This window comes from Malania oleifera, chromosome 4 (assembly GCF_029873635.1).
Source record: "Malania oleifera isolate guangnan ecotype guangnan chromosome 4, ASM2987363v1, whole genome shotgun sequence".
In the NCBI taxonomy this organism is placed as follows: Eukaryota; Viridiplantae; Streptophyta; class Magnoliopsida; order Santalales; family Ximeniaceae; genus Malania; species Malania oleifera.
This window is the reverse complement of record NC_080420.1, coordinates 2,208,703-2,225,799: the sequence shown is the minus strand read 5'-3', so window position 1 is coordinate 2,225,799 and position 17,097 is coordinate 2,208,703. Positions and strand designations below refer to the sequence as shown.

General features: G+C 36.1%; 1 protein-coding gene across 1 annotated transcript; it reads left to right on the top strand.

Annotated features, from left to right (window-relative positions):
* Positions 1-14,744: 14,744 nt before the first annotated feature.
* LOC131152940 (probable transcription repressor OFP9) lies at positions 14,745-15,326 on the top strand. The gene is made up of 2 exons (XM_058104907.1): positions 14,745-15,200; positions 15,261-15,326. The coding sequence occupies exons 1-2, from the start codon at positions 14,745-14,747 to the stop codon at positions 15,324-15,326; spliced, it is 522 nt and encodes a 173-aa protein (XP_057960890.1).
* The last annotated feature ends 1,771 nt before the right edge of the window (positions 15,327-17,097 follow it).

Genomic DNA, 17,097 nt, shown 5'->3' with positions numbered 1-17,097 from the left:
GCAATCTAATATTTGTGCTTCTTTCTTTGACTCCCATTGCCTTTTACAGGACCAATCGACAAAGAAGATGATTGGGATTGCATTTGAAAAACATGGACTGTACCACTTATCTTAAAATACTTCAAAGGCTGCTTCTCACAACCAAACCATGTTTCATTCTTCCTCCTTGGCTTCAGCCATTACTTAAACTCAGTTAGATACTTGGCATTACAAACTTGGCCATGTTTCTAATTCAAGATTACCCTTTCTTAAACAGCTGGACTCATCCATATCTTTCAAATCTACAAATTTTTGTGATGTATGTCATTTAGCAAAACAAAGAAAGCTTTCATTTCCTATATCTCAAACCTGTTCAAATAAAAAGTTTGATTTGATTCATTGTGATATATGGGGTCCTTTCAATGTTGTTTCTTATTCTGGTTTCAAATATTTTCTTACTATAGTTGATGACTATACACGTTGCACTTGGGTTTACATGCTGAAGATGAAATCTGAAGTTTCTTCTATCCTTAAAACTTTTTGCAAAATGATAATGACCCAGTTCAGTGTTCCTATCAAAACAATACGATCAGATAATGGTCCTGAATTCATATTGACTCAATTTTATAGTGACAATGGCATTATACATCAAAGAAGTTGTGTAGAAACTCCTCAACAAAATGGAGTTGTGGAAAGAAAACATCAACATTTATTAAACACTGCCAGGGCTTTATTGTTTCAAGCAAACATGCCTTTAATTTTTTGGAGTGACTGTGTATTAACAGCAGCTCATATCATAAACAGAATTCCTACTCCTCTTCTCAACAACAAAACACCATTCGAAATGTTATTTGATAAACCACCTAATCTTTCTCACCTCAAAGTGTTTGGTTGTCTTTGTTTTGCATCAACACTTACAACTCATAGACATAAATTTGATCCACGAGCTATCAAATGTCTTTTCTTGGGTTATCCCTCTGCTATCAAAGGCTACAAATTAATGGATCTTAATACTAATAAGGTTTTCATTTCAAGAAATGTAGTCTTTTCTGAAAATATTTTTCCTTTCAAGGCTTTTCCATCTAACCCTGAGACTCATATTTTTTTATTTCCTCCTATGCCTTCTACCTCAAATTTCTATTCGAATTCTTCTGATATTTCTTCTAATCGACATCTATCATCACCTCAACACCTCATCTCAGATTAGCATCCTTCACACCATCAAACTGATTAGCATCTTTCACACCATCAACCTTCTTTGACCAATGATCATATCCCAAATAATATTTTACCACAACTTAGAAAGTCTTCAAGAATTAAACAAAAGCCAAGTTACTTGTAGGATTTTTATTGTGGTACTGCTTCACAGATTCCAATTGCAACTCCCTCATCTGCTATTGCTGATTGCTCTCCTAATATAGTTATTTTATATCCCATATCTAATTTTCTTTCTACAAATCGATTGTCTTATTTTCATAAAGCCTTTTTAGTATCTCTTTCAGCCTCCACAGAACCCAAAACTTACAAATTGGCTGCTTAAATTCCTGAATGGCAAGCTGCAATGAAAAATGAAATAAATGCCTTAGAATTAAATAAAACTTGGGAACTTGTTACTCTTCCTAAAGATAAACAGACCATTGGTTGTAAGTGGGTTTTTCGAATCAAGTATAAGGCAGATGGATCTATTGAGAGGCCCAAAGCTAGATTGGTAGCTAAAGGCTATACTCAACAAGAAGGATTGGATTTTTTTGACACTTTTTCTCCTGTAGCAAAGATAATTTCCATTCGGCTATTGCTTGTTATAGCTGCTATTAAGCATTGGCATCTTCATCAGTTAGATGTTAATAATGCTTTCTTACATAGTGATTTGCATGAAGAAGTTTATATGGATTTGCCCCCTAGTTTGGTTGTCAAGGGAGAAAATAAAATTTGTAAATTTTTAAAGAGTTTATATGGTTTGAAGCAAACTTCTAGGCAATGGATTGCTAAACTATCCACAACATTACTTGCTTATGGTTTTACTCAAGGAAGCTCTGATTGTTCTTTGTTTATCAAGAAATCTACATCATCTTTCATAGCTTTACTAGTCTATGTAGATGATATTCTTCTGGCCAATGATAGTTTACTTGAAATATAGCTACTTAAGTCCTTTTTACATGACAAGTTTACCATTAAAGATTTGGGGGAACTTAAATATTTTCTTGGCTTGGAGATTGCAAGATCTAAAACTAGTATATCTCTTTGCCAAAGGAAATTTGTTCTCGATATGCTTGAACAAGCTAGAGTTCTTTGTGCAAAACCTACAGCTTTTCCTATGGATTCAAACTTAAAACTCACTACTTCTGATTCTGCTTTATGTGAGGATCCTTCAGCCTATAGAAGACTGGTTGGGAAATTGTTGTATTTAACTTTAACTAGACCTGATCTTGCATTTTTAGTCCAAGTTCTCAGTCAATTTTTGGCCAAACCTACTGTGAGTCATTTTCAAGCTGCCAAGGCTACTCCTGGTCAAGGATTATTCTTTCCAGCTTCATCAGAACTGTAGCTCAAAGCTTTCTCTGATAGTGATTGGGTAGGCTGTATTGATACTCGACGAAGTGTCACTAGTTTTGCTATCTTCTTGGGTGATTCCCTGATTTCTTGGAAGAGCAAAAAGCAAGGAACTATCAGCAAATCCTCTGCTGAAGCTAAATACAGGGCACTTGCCTTAACAACTTGTGAAATTCAATGGCTTCTTTATGCACTACATGATTTGTCTATTCCCCATCAGCATCTAATTTTGGTTTACACTGATAGTAAATCAGCATTGTCCTTTGCTACCAACCCAGTTCAACATGAGAGAACCAAACATATACAGATTGATTGTCATCTTATTAGAGAAAAACTACAACAAAGTATAATAAAGTTGTTCCATGTTCCTTCACGATTGCAATTGGCAGACATTTTCATTAAGCCTCTCAGTTCTCTTCCATTTCATCATAGTCTTCGCAAGATGAATATTCAGAATATACATATTCATCTTAAGGGGGGGGGGGGTGTTGGAATATTACTTCAAGGATTGAACAGCTAGAGCTAAAATCTAAGGCTAAGTTAGAAGAAGAGCAGCTGAGTTAGTTAATATTGTTTTTTAATTAGTTAACATAGATAGTCAAGTTGTTATTTTCTTTTTCTTGTTTCTTGTGTTGTATAAATACAACCATGTATTCTGTATTTTGTATTGAATAAAAAAGTAAATTTCAGCAAATACAAAGCTTGACAGATATCATGAATTAAATTTTAAATTTTAAATTGGTATCATAAAAATCATCAAATTAATATCAGCTGGTATCTTGAATTAATGTTGTGAGCTACACACTACCCATGCTATATTGAAAAACAATAACTTGAGTGCGTACATATGTTTGGAATACATGGTTATTGATATGCTTAAAAATGATTTGTATTTGAATTTAAATCATTTTTTTTATTTATGTCAAAAGGGGGAGAAGTTGTGAAGTAAAAATTGAGCATGAACATAATATATATTCAAAAGAAGTATTTAAGTATTTAATATTGATTGAAAAAGCTTGTAAAACCAAAAGAAAGTGATGAGCATGATTGATGAAATTAATATTGATCGTATTAAGATGAAGCTTATTGAAAGGGGTAGCCTTTTTTAAGGCTTATTCACATTTTTGCTCATTGTTTTAAGATGAAACTTATTGAAAGGGGTAGCATTTTTAAGGCTTACTCACATTTTTGCTCATTGTTTGTCATCATAAAAAAGAAGGAGATTGTTGACCTTACAAGACTTAAAACCTTGTTATCCAGTTTTGATGCTAACAAACAAATGAAATTTAATGTATTTGTGTAAGTAATGATATTTCAGGGCTCATATATGAGAAAGTAAGGTCAAAGTACTCACAAGGATCAAATGAAGCTTAAATGAGTCAAAACATGGATTTAAAGATGATATATTAAACATTGAAGATTATGAGGACATGAATGAGTTGTTGAAAGCCAAGGAATATTAAAGTCAAAAGAGCCAAAGAAAGGCAAAGTGAGAAAGCTCAAAGAATATGGAAGCTTGAAGCAAAGATGGACTCAATCCAAGGACAAAGTATGAAGACTCAAGAACCTAGAATGTTAATGTCTTAGAAGTCTCATGTAAGTGCTTTAATGTTTAAAATATCGTTTGAAATATTATGAAACTCTTAAGTTAAATTCTTGGACCTAGATACCTTTTAAAATACTTGGAAAATATTTTTATAAGGTCAAAAATTATTTTAAAAAAGTTAGAATCATTTTGGGAATGAAAAGCACCAAAAAGAGTTTTTCCAAATGTAGTTAGTTTTTATACATCCAAATTGAGGTGAATTTTTCTCTATAAAAAATTCCTTATTTTAAAATGTACTCAACACTAAAGTTTTAGTATTTTCTCTTAGATTTCCTTTGACACCAAGAACACTTAATTTGGAGTTATATAGAAAATGTTATGACCAAAACACTGAAGCGGGGTCACAATTGTCAACCAACCGAACATTGTTCACGGGAGGCACTTCAGCTGACTGAACAGCACACAGAACCATTTCAGGTGACTGAAGTGTAACTTCAGACATCTGAAGATTTTTTGCTGATTTTTTTGAAGAGGCAGAACCACTTCAGATGACCAAACCCAAGACTTCAGTCATCTGAACATTGTTAACGGGCAGAAATTTCAAAAATTTTATTTTTTAAATATTATTTGCTTGGGCTCCAAACTTTCTAAAAATTTGGGAAATTATCTAAGGAAACTTGTTTGAAAGCCTATAAATACATGGTTTTGCAAATCAAAACACACCAAGAATTGAAAAATCTGTTTGTGAAGCTGAAAGCACTATTGTTTTTACAAGTTCTCTTGCTCACTCATTGCAAAACTCTTTTGCTAAGATATTCTGAAGTGCTAATCCTCATCTAAGAAGGATATTGGTGAATTCTACACTTGAGCTTCGTTTTATTTCATATTGATATTTTACATTTGAAGTATATAGTGCTGAACTTGTACTAACTTGCTCTTTTTAGAGAGTGTTTCTTGTATATAGTTATTCTTTTTGTTTTTCTTGTAGATTGATGATTCCAAGGATTGTTGGGATCATTGGCTAAGCAAGGGGATATTGCTTAGAGCGGCGGGGTCTAGCCTATGTAAGGAGTGACCGAACGAGGGGACATCGTTTGGAGAAGGCGGGCTTTAGCCTTAACAAAGGAGTGTTGTAAAGGTCTGTTCCACCCGTCAACGGAACAGGTTTAGTGAATCCTTTGGTGGTTTTTCCAAAGGCGAGGACGTAGTCTTTGTTGAAGCCAAACCTTGTAAAAATCTCCGTCTCACTCTCTCTTTCCCTATTCTTTATTTTCAGTGCATATTTAAATTGCGTGGATGGTTTAAATTTGAAAATCATATAAACTATGTAGATTTGGAAATCAAGTAAACTTTAAGTTTGATTTTTGATTTAGGTTGCGGAAACTAAAAGGGAGTACGTTGGTTATACCATATCTTGCGGAAACCATATGAGAGTACGTTACTTGATTAACAACCCAAGGATAAATTAATTGAGAGTTTAGTTGACTTTTTAATATTGAGAAGAGTGTAGATATTGTGTTGATTGGGTGTTATATTGCACATCATATTGAAGATGCAAAACCATCAATACAAGGTTTTATATCAGCAAGTACAAATTTCATATATACAAGGCTTATATAAACAAACAAGCTATTTTAAGTGCTTACATTGCCAAAGTGGTGTATGTGTTAATTTTGGTTTGGTTGTTTACTTTTAATTTATGATTGATTAGCTTGGCTACTTGGATGATTGATTACTTGTTTGGCTAAGCAATAGTGTTGTGTTGTTGATTGTTTAAAAGAAACCAAATTCTTGTTTGATTGACAAAATAGATAAACAAGTTAAAGAATTGGTTAAATATTAAAAGAAGTTAAGGATTTTTTAAAAGAACTAAAACAAAAATTTTAAAAGCCAATTCACCCCTCCTCTTGGGAAACTATTTCTAATTTCAATGCCAATGCTGGTCTGGTAACTATTATTATATGCAAATTCCACCAGCGACATAAACTGAGTCAAACTACCCCCAAAATCTAGTACTCATGCTTGAAGCATATCTTTTAATATCTGCATCATCCTCTTGGTCTGCCTGTATGACTGAGGATGAAATGTTGTGCTAAAAGATAACTGAGACCCTAGAGCTTCCTACAAGCTCCTTCAAAATCGTGACATGAAACACAAGTCTCGATCTGACAATATAGACATTGGCACCCTGTGAGAACGAACTATCTCCTGAATATAAATCTCTGCCAAATGGTTAAGGGAGTAGTTGATATTGATAGGAAGAAAATGAGCAGCCTTAGTCAAACAGTCTACAATCACTCAAATAGCATTCTGGTCATGCAATGCTAACCACACCCCTTATGCAAAATCCATGGATATATGATCTCATTTCCACTTTGAGATAAAAAGTGGTTACAACTGGCTTGTCGGCCTCTAATGCTTCTCTTTTTTCTGCTGGCATGTCAAGCATTGTGCTACATACTCGACAATTTCTTTCTTCATACCATTCCACCAATAAGACTCTTGCAGATCTCTATACATCTTCATATTACCGGAATGAATTGTATACAAAGATATATGAGCCTCCTCTAGGATGGTCTTCCTGATATTAGCATTAGCAGGAACACACAATCTAGAATGAAACAGCAAATTTCCATCATCTGCAACACAAAATTCCTCTCCCTGACCATTCTGCACTCTGGCAAATACCTCTACTAATTCTGGATCATCTTTCTAAGCAGCTTTAATCTTTTCCTACAGAGTAGGCTGCACCACTAGACTGACAATACATACTTGAGGATCACGCTCAACCAACTGTATGCCGAGTCTCTCCAGATCCATCATGATCGGATACTTAATTTCCATAACTTCCAATGCTGGTTCCACAGACTTCCTACTCAATGCATCAGCCACCACGTTTGCTTTCCTTGGGTGATAACTGATGGTACAATTGAAATCTTTAATAAGCTTCAACCACCTTCTCTGCCTTATGTTCAGTTCCTTCTGGGTGAAAAAAGTACTTTAGAATTTTATGGTCGAATAAAATTTCACATCGCTCGCCATACAGGCAATGCATCTAAATCTTCAATGCATGTACCACTGCAGTCAATTCAAGATCGTGGGTAGGGTAGTTTTTTTCATATTCCTTCAACTACCCGGAAGCATACGCTACTATTCTACCATGCTGCATCAGTACACAACCAAGTCCCTGCAAGGACGCATCACTGTAAATAACATAACCCTCACCCCTTGATAGGATGATCAATACTGGTGCCGTGACAAGCCTCTACTTCAATTCTTGAAAATTCTACTCATAGCTATCGTCCCATTCAAATCTGGTGTTCTTTCTAGTCAGTCGTGTCAGAGGTCCTGATAGCGCTAAGAATTCCTCAACAAAACGATGGTAATACCCAACTAACCCCAAGAAACTCCTGATCTCCTGAACGTTCCTCGGTCTAGACCAATTCACTACCGCATCAATCTTACTAGGATCCACAAAAATTTCATCCTTTGAGATGACATACCCCAAAAACACAACCTTCTCGATCCAGAATTCATATTTGCTGAACTTGGAGTATAATTTCTTTTCCCCAAGCGTCTGTAAAACCTGCCTCAAGTGCGTCTCGTACTCCTCACAATTCCTCGAATATACCTATACATCATCAATAAAAACAATAACAAACTGGTCCAAGTATTGGTAGAAGACTCTATTCATCAAGTCCATAAATACCGAACGAGCATTCGTCAGACCAAATGGCATAACAAGAAATTCATAATGCCCATATCTGGCTCTGAAGGCTGTCTTTGATGCATCCTCTACTTTCACTTTCACCCGATGATAGCCTAACTTGAGGTTAGTCTTAGAATACACCCGTGTATCCTAGAGCTGGTCAAATAAATCATCTATACGGGGTAGAGGATACCTGTTCTTGATTGTCACTTTATTAATTTTCTTATAATCTATGCACATCCTCATAGTCCCCTCTTTCTTCTTCACAAATAGAACTAGAGCTCCCCACGAAGATACACTAAGTCGTATAAAACCCTTATTAAGCAAATCTTGTAGCTGATTCTTTAATTCTGCCAACTCTACTGGCATCATTCGGTAAGGTACTTTAGAGATTGGTGTTGTACCTGCAAACATATCAATAGCAAAATCTATCTCTCGATTAGGTGGCAAGCCTGATAATTCATCTGGAAAAAAATCCGTAAACTCCTTTACTACTAGCGTACTAATGAGCTTCACTTCATTCCCTACCATTTCCTTCACAAATGCCATAAATCCCTAACACCCATTTAGGAGCAGTCTCCTTGCCTGAATAGCTGAAACTAACTGGGGCGAACATTGCACTCGTGATCCTATAAACTTGAATTCTAGTTTTCCAGGAGGTCTGAATATTACTTCCTTTAAATGGCAATCTATGCTGGCGTAATTGGCTGTCAACCAGTCCATACCGAATTTTACATCGGACCTATGCATGTCCAGCACTATCTAATTGGTAGACAAAATTTCCCCTTGAATATTCACTGGACAACCCCATAATACCCTACTACACCTCATTGTTAACCCGGTTGGTGTAGTCACTAATAATTTAGTATCTAATAGCTGTGTTTTTGCCCCACACAATTTAATACATCCCATTGACACGAACGAATGTGTGGCTCCTAAATCAAACAACACAATAACTTTAAAAGAAAGCATGCTAACCATACCTGTCACCATATCGCCTGCTATCTCAACATCACCTGGCATCAGAGCGAAAACTCTAGCTGGAGCTATATTCTTGTACAGGCCTCCATGTGGTGCCTGATAGCCTCTCTAGTACGGTTTAGGAGTAGGAGCAGCATCTGGTGGTGTAGGGCAATCTCGCACCAGATGTCCCTGTCTACCGCAGCGATAGAAGACAGCTCTCCCTACTCGACACTCTCCCCAGTGTCTCCTCCCACAAGTCTGACAAACAGGAGGATTCTGCACTGTCTAAACCTCATGCTCCCCAGTCTCTTGTCTTCTCCCTCTGCCATAGTTTCCTCTCCTCCACTGACTCTGCCTATGACCCTGATGGTAGCCTGAAGATGCAGATCTCTTCTTTTATCCCTGTTCCTCTGCATCCATACACTCACTAAACTCTGCCAAGGCTGCTCTGTCGACTAACTCAGCAAAATCCTGTATCTTTAGTACCACCACCTGCTTGTACATGCCTCTCCTCAATCCTCTTTCAAATTGTCTTGCTTTCTTTATCTCATCAGGAAAAATATACGGAATGAAGCGAGAGAGCTTAATAAACCATGCCGCATACTACTGGACCAACAACTGTCCCTACTTTAGAAGGAACTCTTCCTCTTTAGCCTCTCTGACAGTAGCTGAAAAATATCTATCAAAGAATAATTCTTTAAATCGGTCCTACGTCATGGCTATCGGTGTCGTCCTCTGCTGCTCCAAAAGTCTCACAGCAGTCCACCATCTCTCGGCCTCCCTTGTCAGTTTATAGGTGGTGAAAAGGACCCTATGTTCCTCCGTACATTGTAATATAGTCAAAACTTTCTCGATTTCATGCATCCAATTCTCGGCGGCTGCAAAATGAATCCCTCATGAGAATGCCAGAGGATTCATTTTAGTAAACTTCTCTATCGTGCACCCATGACTTGTAGACGAACCTCCCTCCTCCCTAGAGCTCCTAGCGATCTCAGCCACAACTTGCTGAGCCTCGTTGCGTAGTGCTGCATTAGAATTGGTCCCGCCTGCACTCAAGAGCCCTATTCCATCACTGCCACTCACATGGGCACTACCTCCTCCTGGATCCATCCTGAAAAATAATAAACGTAACTTAGAAACCCTATACTTATAATTTATAAGCCAAACATAGTTCCTTATCATAACTTCCTCAACTTATTCCTAACTTCAATCCTACATACTAGGAACACAACCCTACAATAGTTTACTATGGTTTTCCTAAAATCATCACCCCAAGAAAAACACAGAAACCACCATGGAAGTCCTGTGTCTATACTGTAGAACAAAACCTTAAATCATTTTCCTATATTCTGGTATCGTTTCTGCTGCACTCTAAAGTCTATAGAACCTAGCAACCTAGGCTCTGATACCAAACTGTAACGACCTACTTAATTTACCATATATTTTTTCCATAATAATAATAATATTAATAATAATAATAGTAATAATAATATCTTGATAAATTAAAACCTACCTGGACCCAAGGGTACCAAGGGTAACCTGAAATTCTTCACCATTACCTAAGCAGCAAGAAATGTGAAATCATATACAATCAGAATACAATACAACCCAATACCGGAGTTTACTACAACCGTCATATCAATATACACATCTAAAAAATATCCAAAATAGTCCTAGGGTTGCTACCTAGAAATTCGTCTGAGCCTAGCAAGCACTGACCCTTCAGGTAAGGTAGGACTACCGTACACTAGAGTTGCAAAGCTTTATCCGTTCTTCTATCTGGGGCTCCTGAAATGTTCATATAATTTTGGAGTGAGACACCTCTCAATAAGGGAAGATAAACTAATACCAGTGTGTGACAACATGAGTATTCTTGTGTTACACATATAACAGTATATAAACATATTCGGTGAAACTGTCTCTATCATATTTGGGAAAACATATATAATCATAACATGATCAAACGCACTGGATTTCCATAAACATAATTCATCTCATATAATAATAATACAAAAACAATATCCTGGAAGGTTAGTTGGCTGGTGTCATGTCTTACCCCCACATAACTGGGTTTTGCGGTCTGAAGGCGGGATCTGACAATGCTCGGCTGGCCACTGCTGAATCAAAAGCAAAAGTCTGTAAGTACGATGGGTCTGCCTCTATTGGTCCGTACACCAGGGGCGCCAACACTCCAATAAACCACATCGACAGCCATCCTCCCACTGCCCCGTACGGCTACTGATAGCACTAACATATCATGATCGTAATCATATAGCTACAGTATTGTGCTCATCTAAGCCTAAATCAAGCCAACCAAGTTCTGATAACATATAACACATTTTCAAATTGTGATACATGGCTATTTTATAATAATAATTGTCAAATCAATATCATCATATCATTTCATAACATAATATGAAAATCTTCGGCCCTTACACTAGCATTTCGTATTTTATCGATCATGGCCCGTATGCCGTATTACAGATCAAATAAAACTCTCGGCCCGTATGCCATTATATCATATAAAAGGCTCAGCCTGTACGCCAACATATCATATAAGAAAATCCTCGGCCTGTCCGCCGATATATCATATAAAAACTCTCGGCCTGTATGCCGTTATATCATAGTAAAACTTTGTATCATTTAATATTTTCCCTGAAAATAGTAATTCATATTAAATTCTACTCATGCCACACAAAATGGGTATTACACATATTTAAAACATATCATCATTTAGAGCAATATTTTCCCAAACATGATGCCAATATATATATATATATATATATATATATATATATATATATATTTATTTATTTTCCTGAAATTAAATCCTTTAAGATTATACATATATTATCTGGAAAACAGTTAGCTTAGTTTATCCCCTTACCTGATTCCTGAAGAGCCCTTAAAATATACCAGTCCTACACCCGTAGGGTTCCCCGTTCGACACCCTGAAATCAACATCTCTCAGAACAAAACTTCAGTATTTTCTTGACTACTACAACTTTTACAACTATAGGAAAGTCAAATACCGAATAAAATGCCTTACCCTAAACTTGGAATGGAATCCAAGCTAATCCCACCGATGACCCACTCCAGCAGACTTGTAGAGAACTTCCCCAGGAGTGTCGTGATAGCTTCGGATCGTCAATCCGGTGAAGAACGGACACAAAAACCTAGAGAGAAGGGTAGGGAACTGAAGAGGAGAGAGAATGAGAGATTCGTGCGTGAAATTTCAGCCAAAAATGAAGTTTATGCCTATTTATACATTGGCCTTCGTCGACGAGTCACATCACTTTGTCGATGAGGTCAAGAAGGAAATTCGTCGACAAATGCTTAACCTCGTCGATGAGCCCCTCATATGTGTTCGTCGACGAATCCCTTGTGTTTGTCGACGAGATTCTGTTTAAATATTGAAATTAAATTTCCTTTTTTCACTTTATTTCATTATTTAAATACCATAATTTCTCCGGGTTACTACATCACAAGCTTGCCAAGGTGAAGAATTGTTGGAGTGTCAAGCTTGAAGAAGGAAAGAATCCGGGCCGTCCATTTGATTAGAGATCTAGCGGCTGCTTTAAATTTTTCTTTTTGAGGGGGGGGGGGGGGCATTGATGTAATTTGCTTGTAATCAATTGTAAATAGGAAAACAACAGGGCCAAGGGGTTAGTTTTTTTTGGAGAACATATTCAGCTGAGACTTCCTTTCCTTCAGAACCGAGAGCCTTCACTTGCGAGAGAGACCTGCAACCCGAGAGAGCCATCACTAGCCGAAAGATCTTTCAGTTGCAGTGCAAGAGAGAGGGAGATTACAGGAGGAGGGTTCGGCATTGGGGATCTTGAGCTACCAGTTTTTGGGCCAAACCACATAAATGCGTTCTTATGGTTTTTGTGATTTTTGCATGTTTATTTTTTGTTGAAATTATTGTGGCTTTGCTGAATATTGTTTGGTGAATAAATATTTTTCTTGATCAGGTTTGGCACACACGCACACGTTGAAATAAGCAGATTTTAGTTTACGTGTAGTTGTGATTGCTACAGAAACAAAATCAGATTTGTATTGCAGTTCATGAACGCTGCCAAGAAGATTTATAATTGATTAAAATCTGTCAATTAAAATAAGCAATCAGGTTATTCACACAACACTAGAGAAATAAATTTGTCCAACCAAACTAATTGAATCAAAGCCGGCTGTTTTAGATATAAACACTTGATAGATTTAGAACTATCTTCCAATAGGCTTACACTCCATGTAGCTAAATGATTCCCTCGTAGTAGAATTTATTTCCTCCTACGCTATGTTTGGGGAATATGTATTTTATATAATTTTGTATTAGATATTATCAAATCTACACAAATTCAAAATTTAAATTAAACTTCTACCGAACGTTGGATCAATAAATTCTACTACCTACCTTGGATCAATAAATTCTACTACCTACCTTTTAATTAGCTGTCGAACACAAGTGTTGATGTTACTCTCCACCCGGTGCAATTTCTTCTCCTTTTCTTCTTTCTAGGACTGAGCATTGAACAACGCTATTGCTACCATATACATATATTCTCTTCTTCTTATCAGCTTAAAAAATTACTTTACATTAACTAGTCCAGTACCAGAAGTACTCTTTCTTCAAACCCTTCTGTGCTCTTCCATGAGTAATGGGAAAAAAAGGTACAATTAATTAAGAACACTGTTGATCATTTTGTAGCCTTTGCTGCATTCTTAATTTATTGGTTGAGGCTGCGCATCCATCGCCCTAGCTAGCTTTTCCAACTATCATTACAGTGGCATGTGCTGCCTTATTAAAGAGTACATTAGTGACCCCTTGACACATACTAATGACCCATCACATGCCAAACACCTAGTTTTTCTTATCTTTGGTCTTCTTGTTTCTGTATTAATTTGTCCAAAATTCGAGGAATAAGAATCCATAAAGAAGGATCCTCATAAGCTGTTTAAATCTTTATAAGATTTTGTTCATAATTGGATAGGTCTCCAGGAAGCATTAAACAAGTGTTTCCACACAGGCTTTCTAAAAATTTAACAAGATCACCAAGGAAGAAAATTACCCTCACTATAACTTAATTTGTTCAAGTGGGACTCATTCCCAAAGTTTATATATTTCGGTTGGCATATGTATACCGGCCTGCGCACATGTGATAGGCATGCTACGTATATACTAGATGAAAATAATTACTTTGTATTTGAGAGTATGGATTTCAGACTTTTAATTTGGATTTGAGTGAATTTGAATATAATTTAATACAATTTTGTGTTGTATCTTTTCTAAATCTATACAAATCTAAATCTAAAGTTTTCAAATATAAAATAATGTCCTGAACATAGAGTGTCATCCGACCGAATAGTAGTAAGTATATATCGAATTAAGTGCATCAGCGGACCCTACACACATGGTTCTTAGGGTGGAACCCATTCTCTGTGTCTGATCGGAACACATCCCGACATACACACCTAACCTAGAGGCATAGAGCTTCACCCTAGCAGTCCATGGCCATGCCAGAATGGTGCAGCAGGCTTTGCCTTAATCCTCATGTTCAGTTAAGAATGCTAACTAAAGCTGATACCTACATGCATTTGGCATGTGGAAAGCCAACCAAAAAATTGTCTTTTAAGTAGTAATTCTCTTAACCCAAAGGCTTTTACTCATGGACCCCGTGCTTTCCATATTAGCCGCTCTTCAAGAACATGCCACCTAATGCAACGCCTAAAAACAGAAAAATGAAAAAGAATAAGAGCAACCCTACTTAACGTGCATCATCATAATCACTATCTTAATTAAAAGAATTAGGAAGAGAAAAAAAAAAATGTTTCCCACCTGTTTCATCCATTCCCCCACCAGTACTTCTCTTCTGGGTTATGCCCTATATGTTGTAAACTCAAGACACAATCATAATCCACATGACCCACTTGCCAAATTTGCATAAATGATTATTTTTGCTCAAATTACCCTTCAAAGCTCTGAGCTAATGCCTGAGAATGCAAGGCACCAGCAGCTGCAGGGAAGACAAGAAGCAGAGGCTTCAATCAAGAGGATGCAGGGCCTTGTGCTGCAGTTGCAGGCTTAGTGTCTCCTCCTCGGAAGAAGCCGAGAGCTCGTGTTCGGATAGGTTCGCACCCATCTCGAGCTTAGCACATGCCATGGTTCAAGAGAGACTAGATCAAATGATCAGAGAGAGGCAGCAGGAAGCAATTAGACACGAAGCGAGAGCGAAGCGGGGTGAGGAAGGGAGTACTAGTACTAATAAGTTCATCCTAATGGTGGCTATGGAAAAATTTTCTCATGATCCAAGGGAGGATTTCAGGGAGTCCATGGTAGAGATGATAATGTTGAACCGAATTGAAGAACCGAAAGATTTGCGTTACCTCCTAAATTGTTATATTTCAATGAATTCCGAGGTGTATCGGGGGATTATACTCGAGGTTTTTCATGAGGTTTGCACCACTATGTTCTTTAGTTGTAAATGGCATTAATGAACAATTTGAAACTTTTAGATGATTAGTCATGTTCTCTTTTTCCCCAAATCTGAGCTTGCATTTGAAGATCCTCTCTGTGAATAGGGTAGCTCTTCATCAAAACACACTTGGGCTGTTGGATTTATTGACTGATGGGTATTCCGGTGATCCCCTATTGTGTGTGGTAATGTCAATTGGGAGTAATTATAGGTTCTACATTTTACTCCATCCAGAGGAGTTATAGAGTATGCTATCAGTATAATTTTTAATTGGAATTTCATAATTTTTTATATCCTAAGATTAAAACACATACAAGTACAACTATAACATCAACTTGGCAAAGAATGTGTAGGGATGTAATCAAGTCGAAGGTAGATCATTGCATGTTCACCATTTAGCATTACCATGTTCATTGGGCCTTAGATTGCATCAAAAGTCAAAGGATACTACCGCTGTAATGCTGATTCTAATTTGTTGCTACTTGTACAATGCACTGCAAATAATCACTTTGACAAGTTAAGAATATTTAGCTTTTGGACATTGTAAATAATTACCACTACTTAACTTATTGTAGACACTTGATTTCATCGGAGGTTACATAAATTTTTTTTAATCTTTTTCTTTGCATGCCATCTAAGGTCTTTCCTAAGGGAAGCTCAGATTGGCCATAAACAAACTACAAACCATAAATAAAATTTATAGTCCTTATAGACCCTTTATTACAAATTATAGTTACATAAGAAATTGGATAAAATAATCTCTCAGCAAATGGCCAAAAACTAGAGGTCTGTTTGGTATTGTTGTTGTTTTTTGTTTATATTTTTGCATAGCGAAGAAACATATTATAAAAATGCATTTATTTATGTTGTTTGTGAAAAAATTGAAAACCAAATTTTATGGTTTTCAGTTGTTTTGTCAACCTGTTGGCTAAAATTTTAATATTTTAAAATTATTTTTTTGATTAAATCATTCATTTTATACACTTTAAAATAAAAATAAAAATAAAATAATTGAAATAAAATAATAATAAAGACAATTATAAAATATTTTTAAGCCAATTACAAAATATTTTTACTAATTTTCAGTTGTCATTCCCAACAAAATTTTCATGGTAAAGTAAAATTTGAAAGTATAACAATTAAGTAAAATAATTATAATGATTTTTTTTATTATAGTATTTTTTTAATGTGTATTATTTTTCAATTTTATTATTTTAATCATATTTTTATGATCTTATTTGGTTTAAAAACAAAAATGAACATTTAAAATTATTTTTTAATTTATTTTAATTTTGTAAATATTAATCAAACAGGTTACTAGTTTCTGATATTTAGTTTTTGTTTCTAGTATTTGGTTTTCGTTTCTGGTTGCTATTTCTCTAATTTTTGAAAGTAATACCAAACAACCCCTTGGCTTTGAAATCAAAAGGGGTACAATAAAATTAAGAAAATTAAAGAAAGTGGAAAAAGTTTAAATAATGAAATTAGCAAAGGAAAAAAAGAAGAAGAGTAAAGGTAAGCAAGAACAGTATAAAGTAACTTACTCTTTTATTGGTTCTGTAGTTTCATACAGGTCAGCTAGATTTCAAGCTCCTCTAGGTCTCATGTCTGAGATTTCACGCTCAATTGGTCATGGAGCTTCATTCCTTTGTGGTGAACTATGTGGAGGTGTCTGCAGCTCAGGAACTCGTGACTCGATAGCCACTTCTCTTGTCTGTGTGGGTTCTTCCCCTTCAAGTGTTAATTCCGCAACTTTGGAAGATTTAGCCCCGTCCTATTTCCAGGATTCATTTTCTTCAAAAATGATATCCCGACTATGAATGACTTTCTTGTTGATGGGATTGCAGGGTCGCTATCCCATGCTGCTATCGTCATAT

Bases quoted from the DNA above. Each gene is read 5' to 3' on its own strand.
- LOC131152940 (XM_058104907.1), top strand. From the start codon at position 14,745: ATGCAAGGCACCAGCAGCTGCAGGGAAGACAAGAAGCAGAGGCTTCAA. The intron at 15,201-15,260 runs GTTTGCACCACT...TGAAACTTTTAG, and splicing joins TACTCGAGGTTTTTCATGAG to ATGATTAGTCATGTTCTCTT.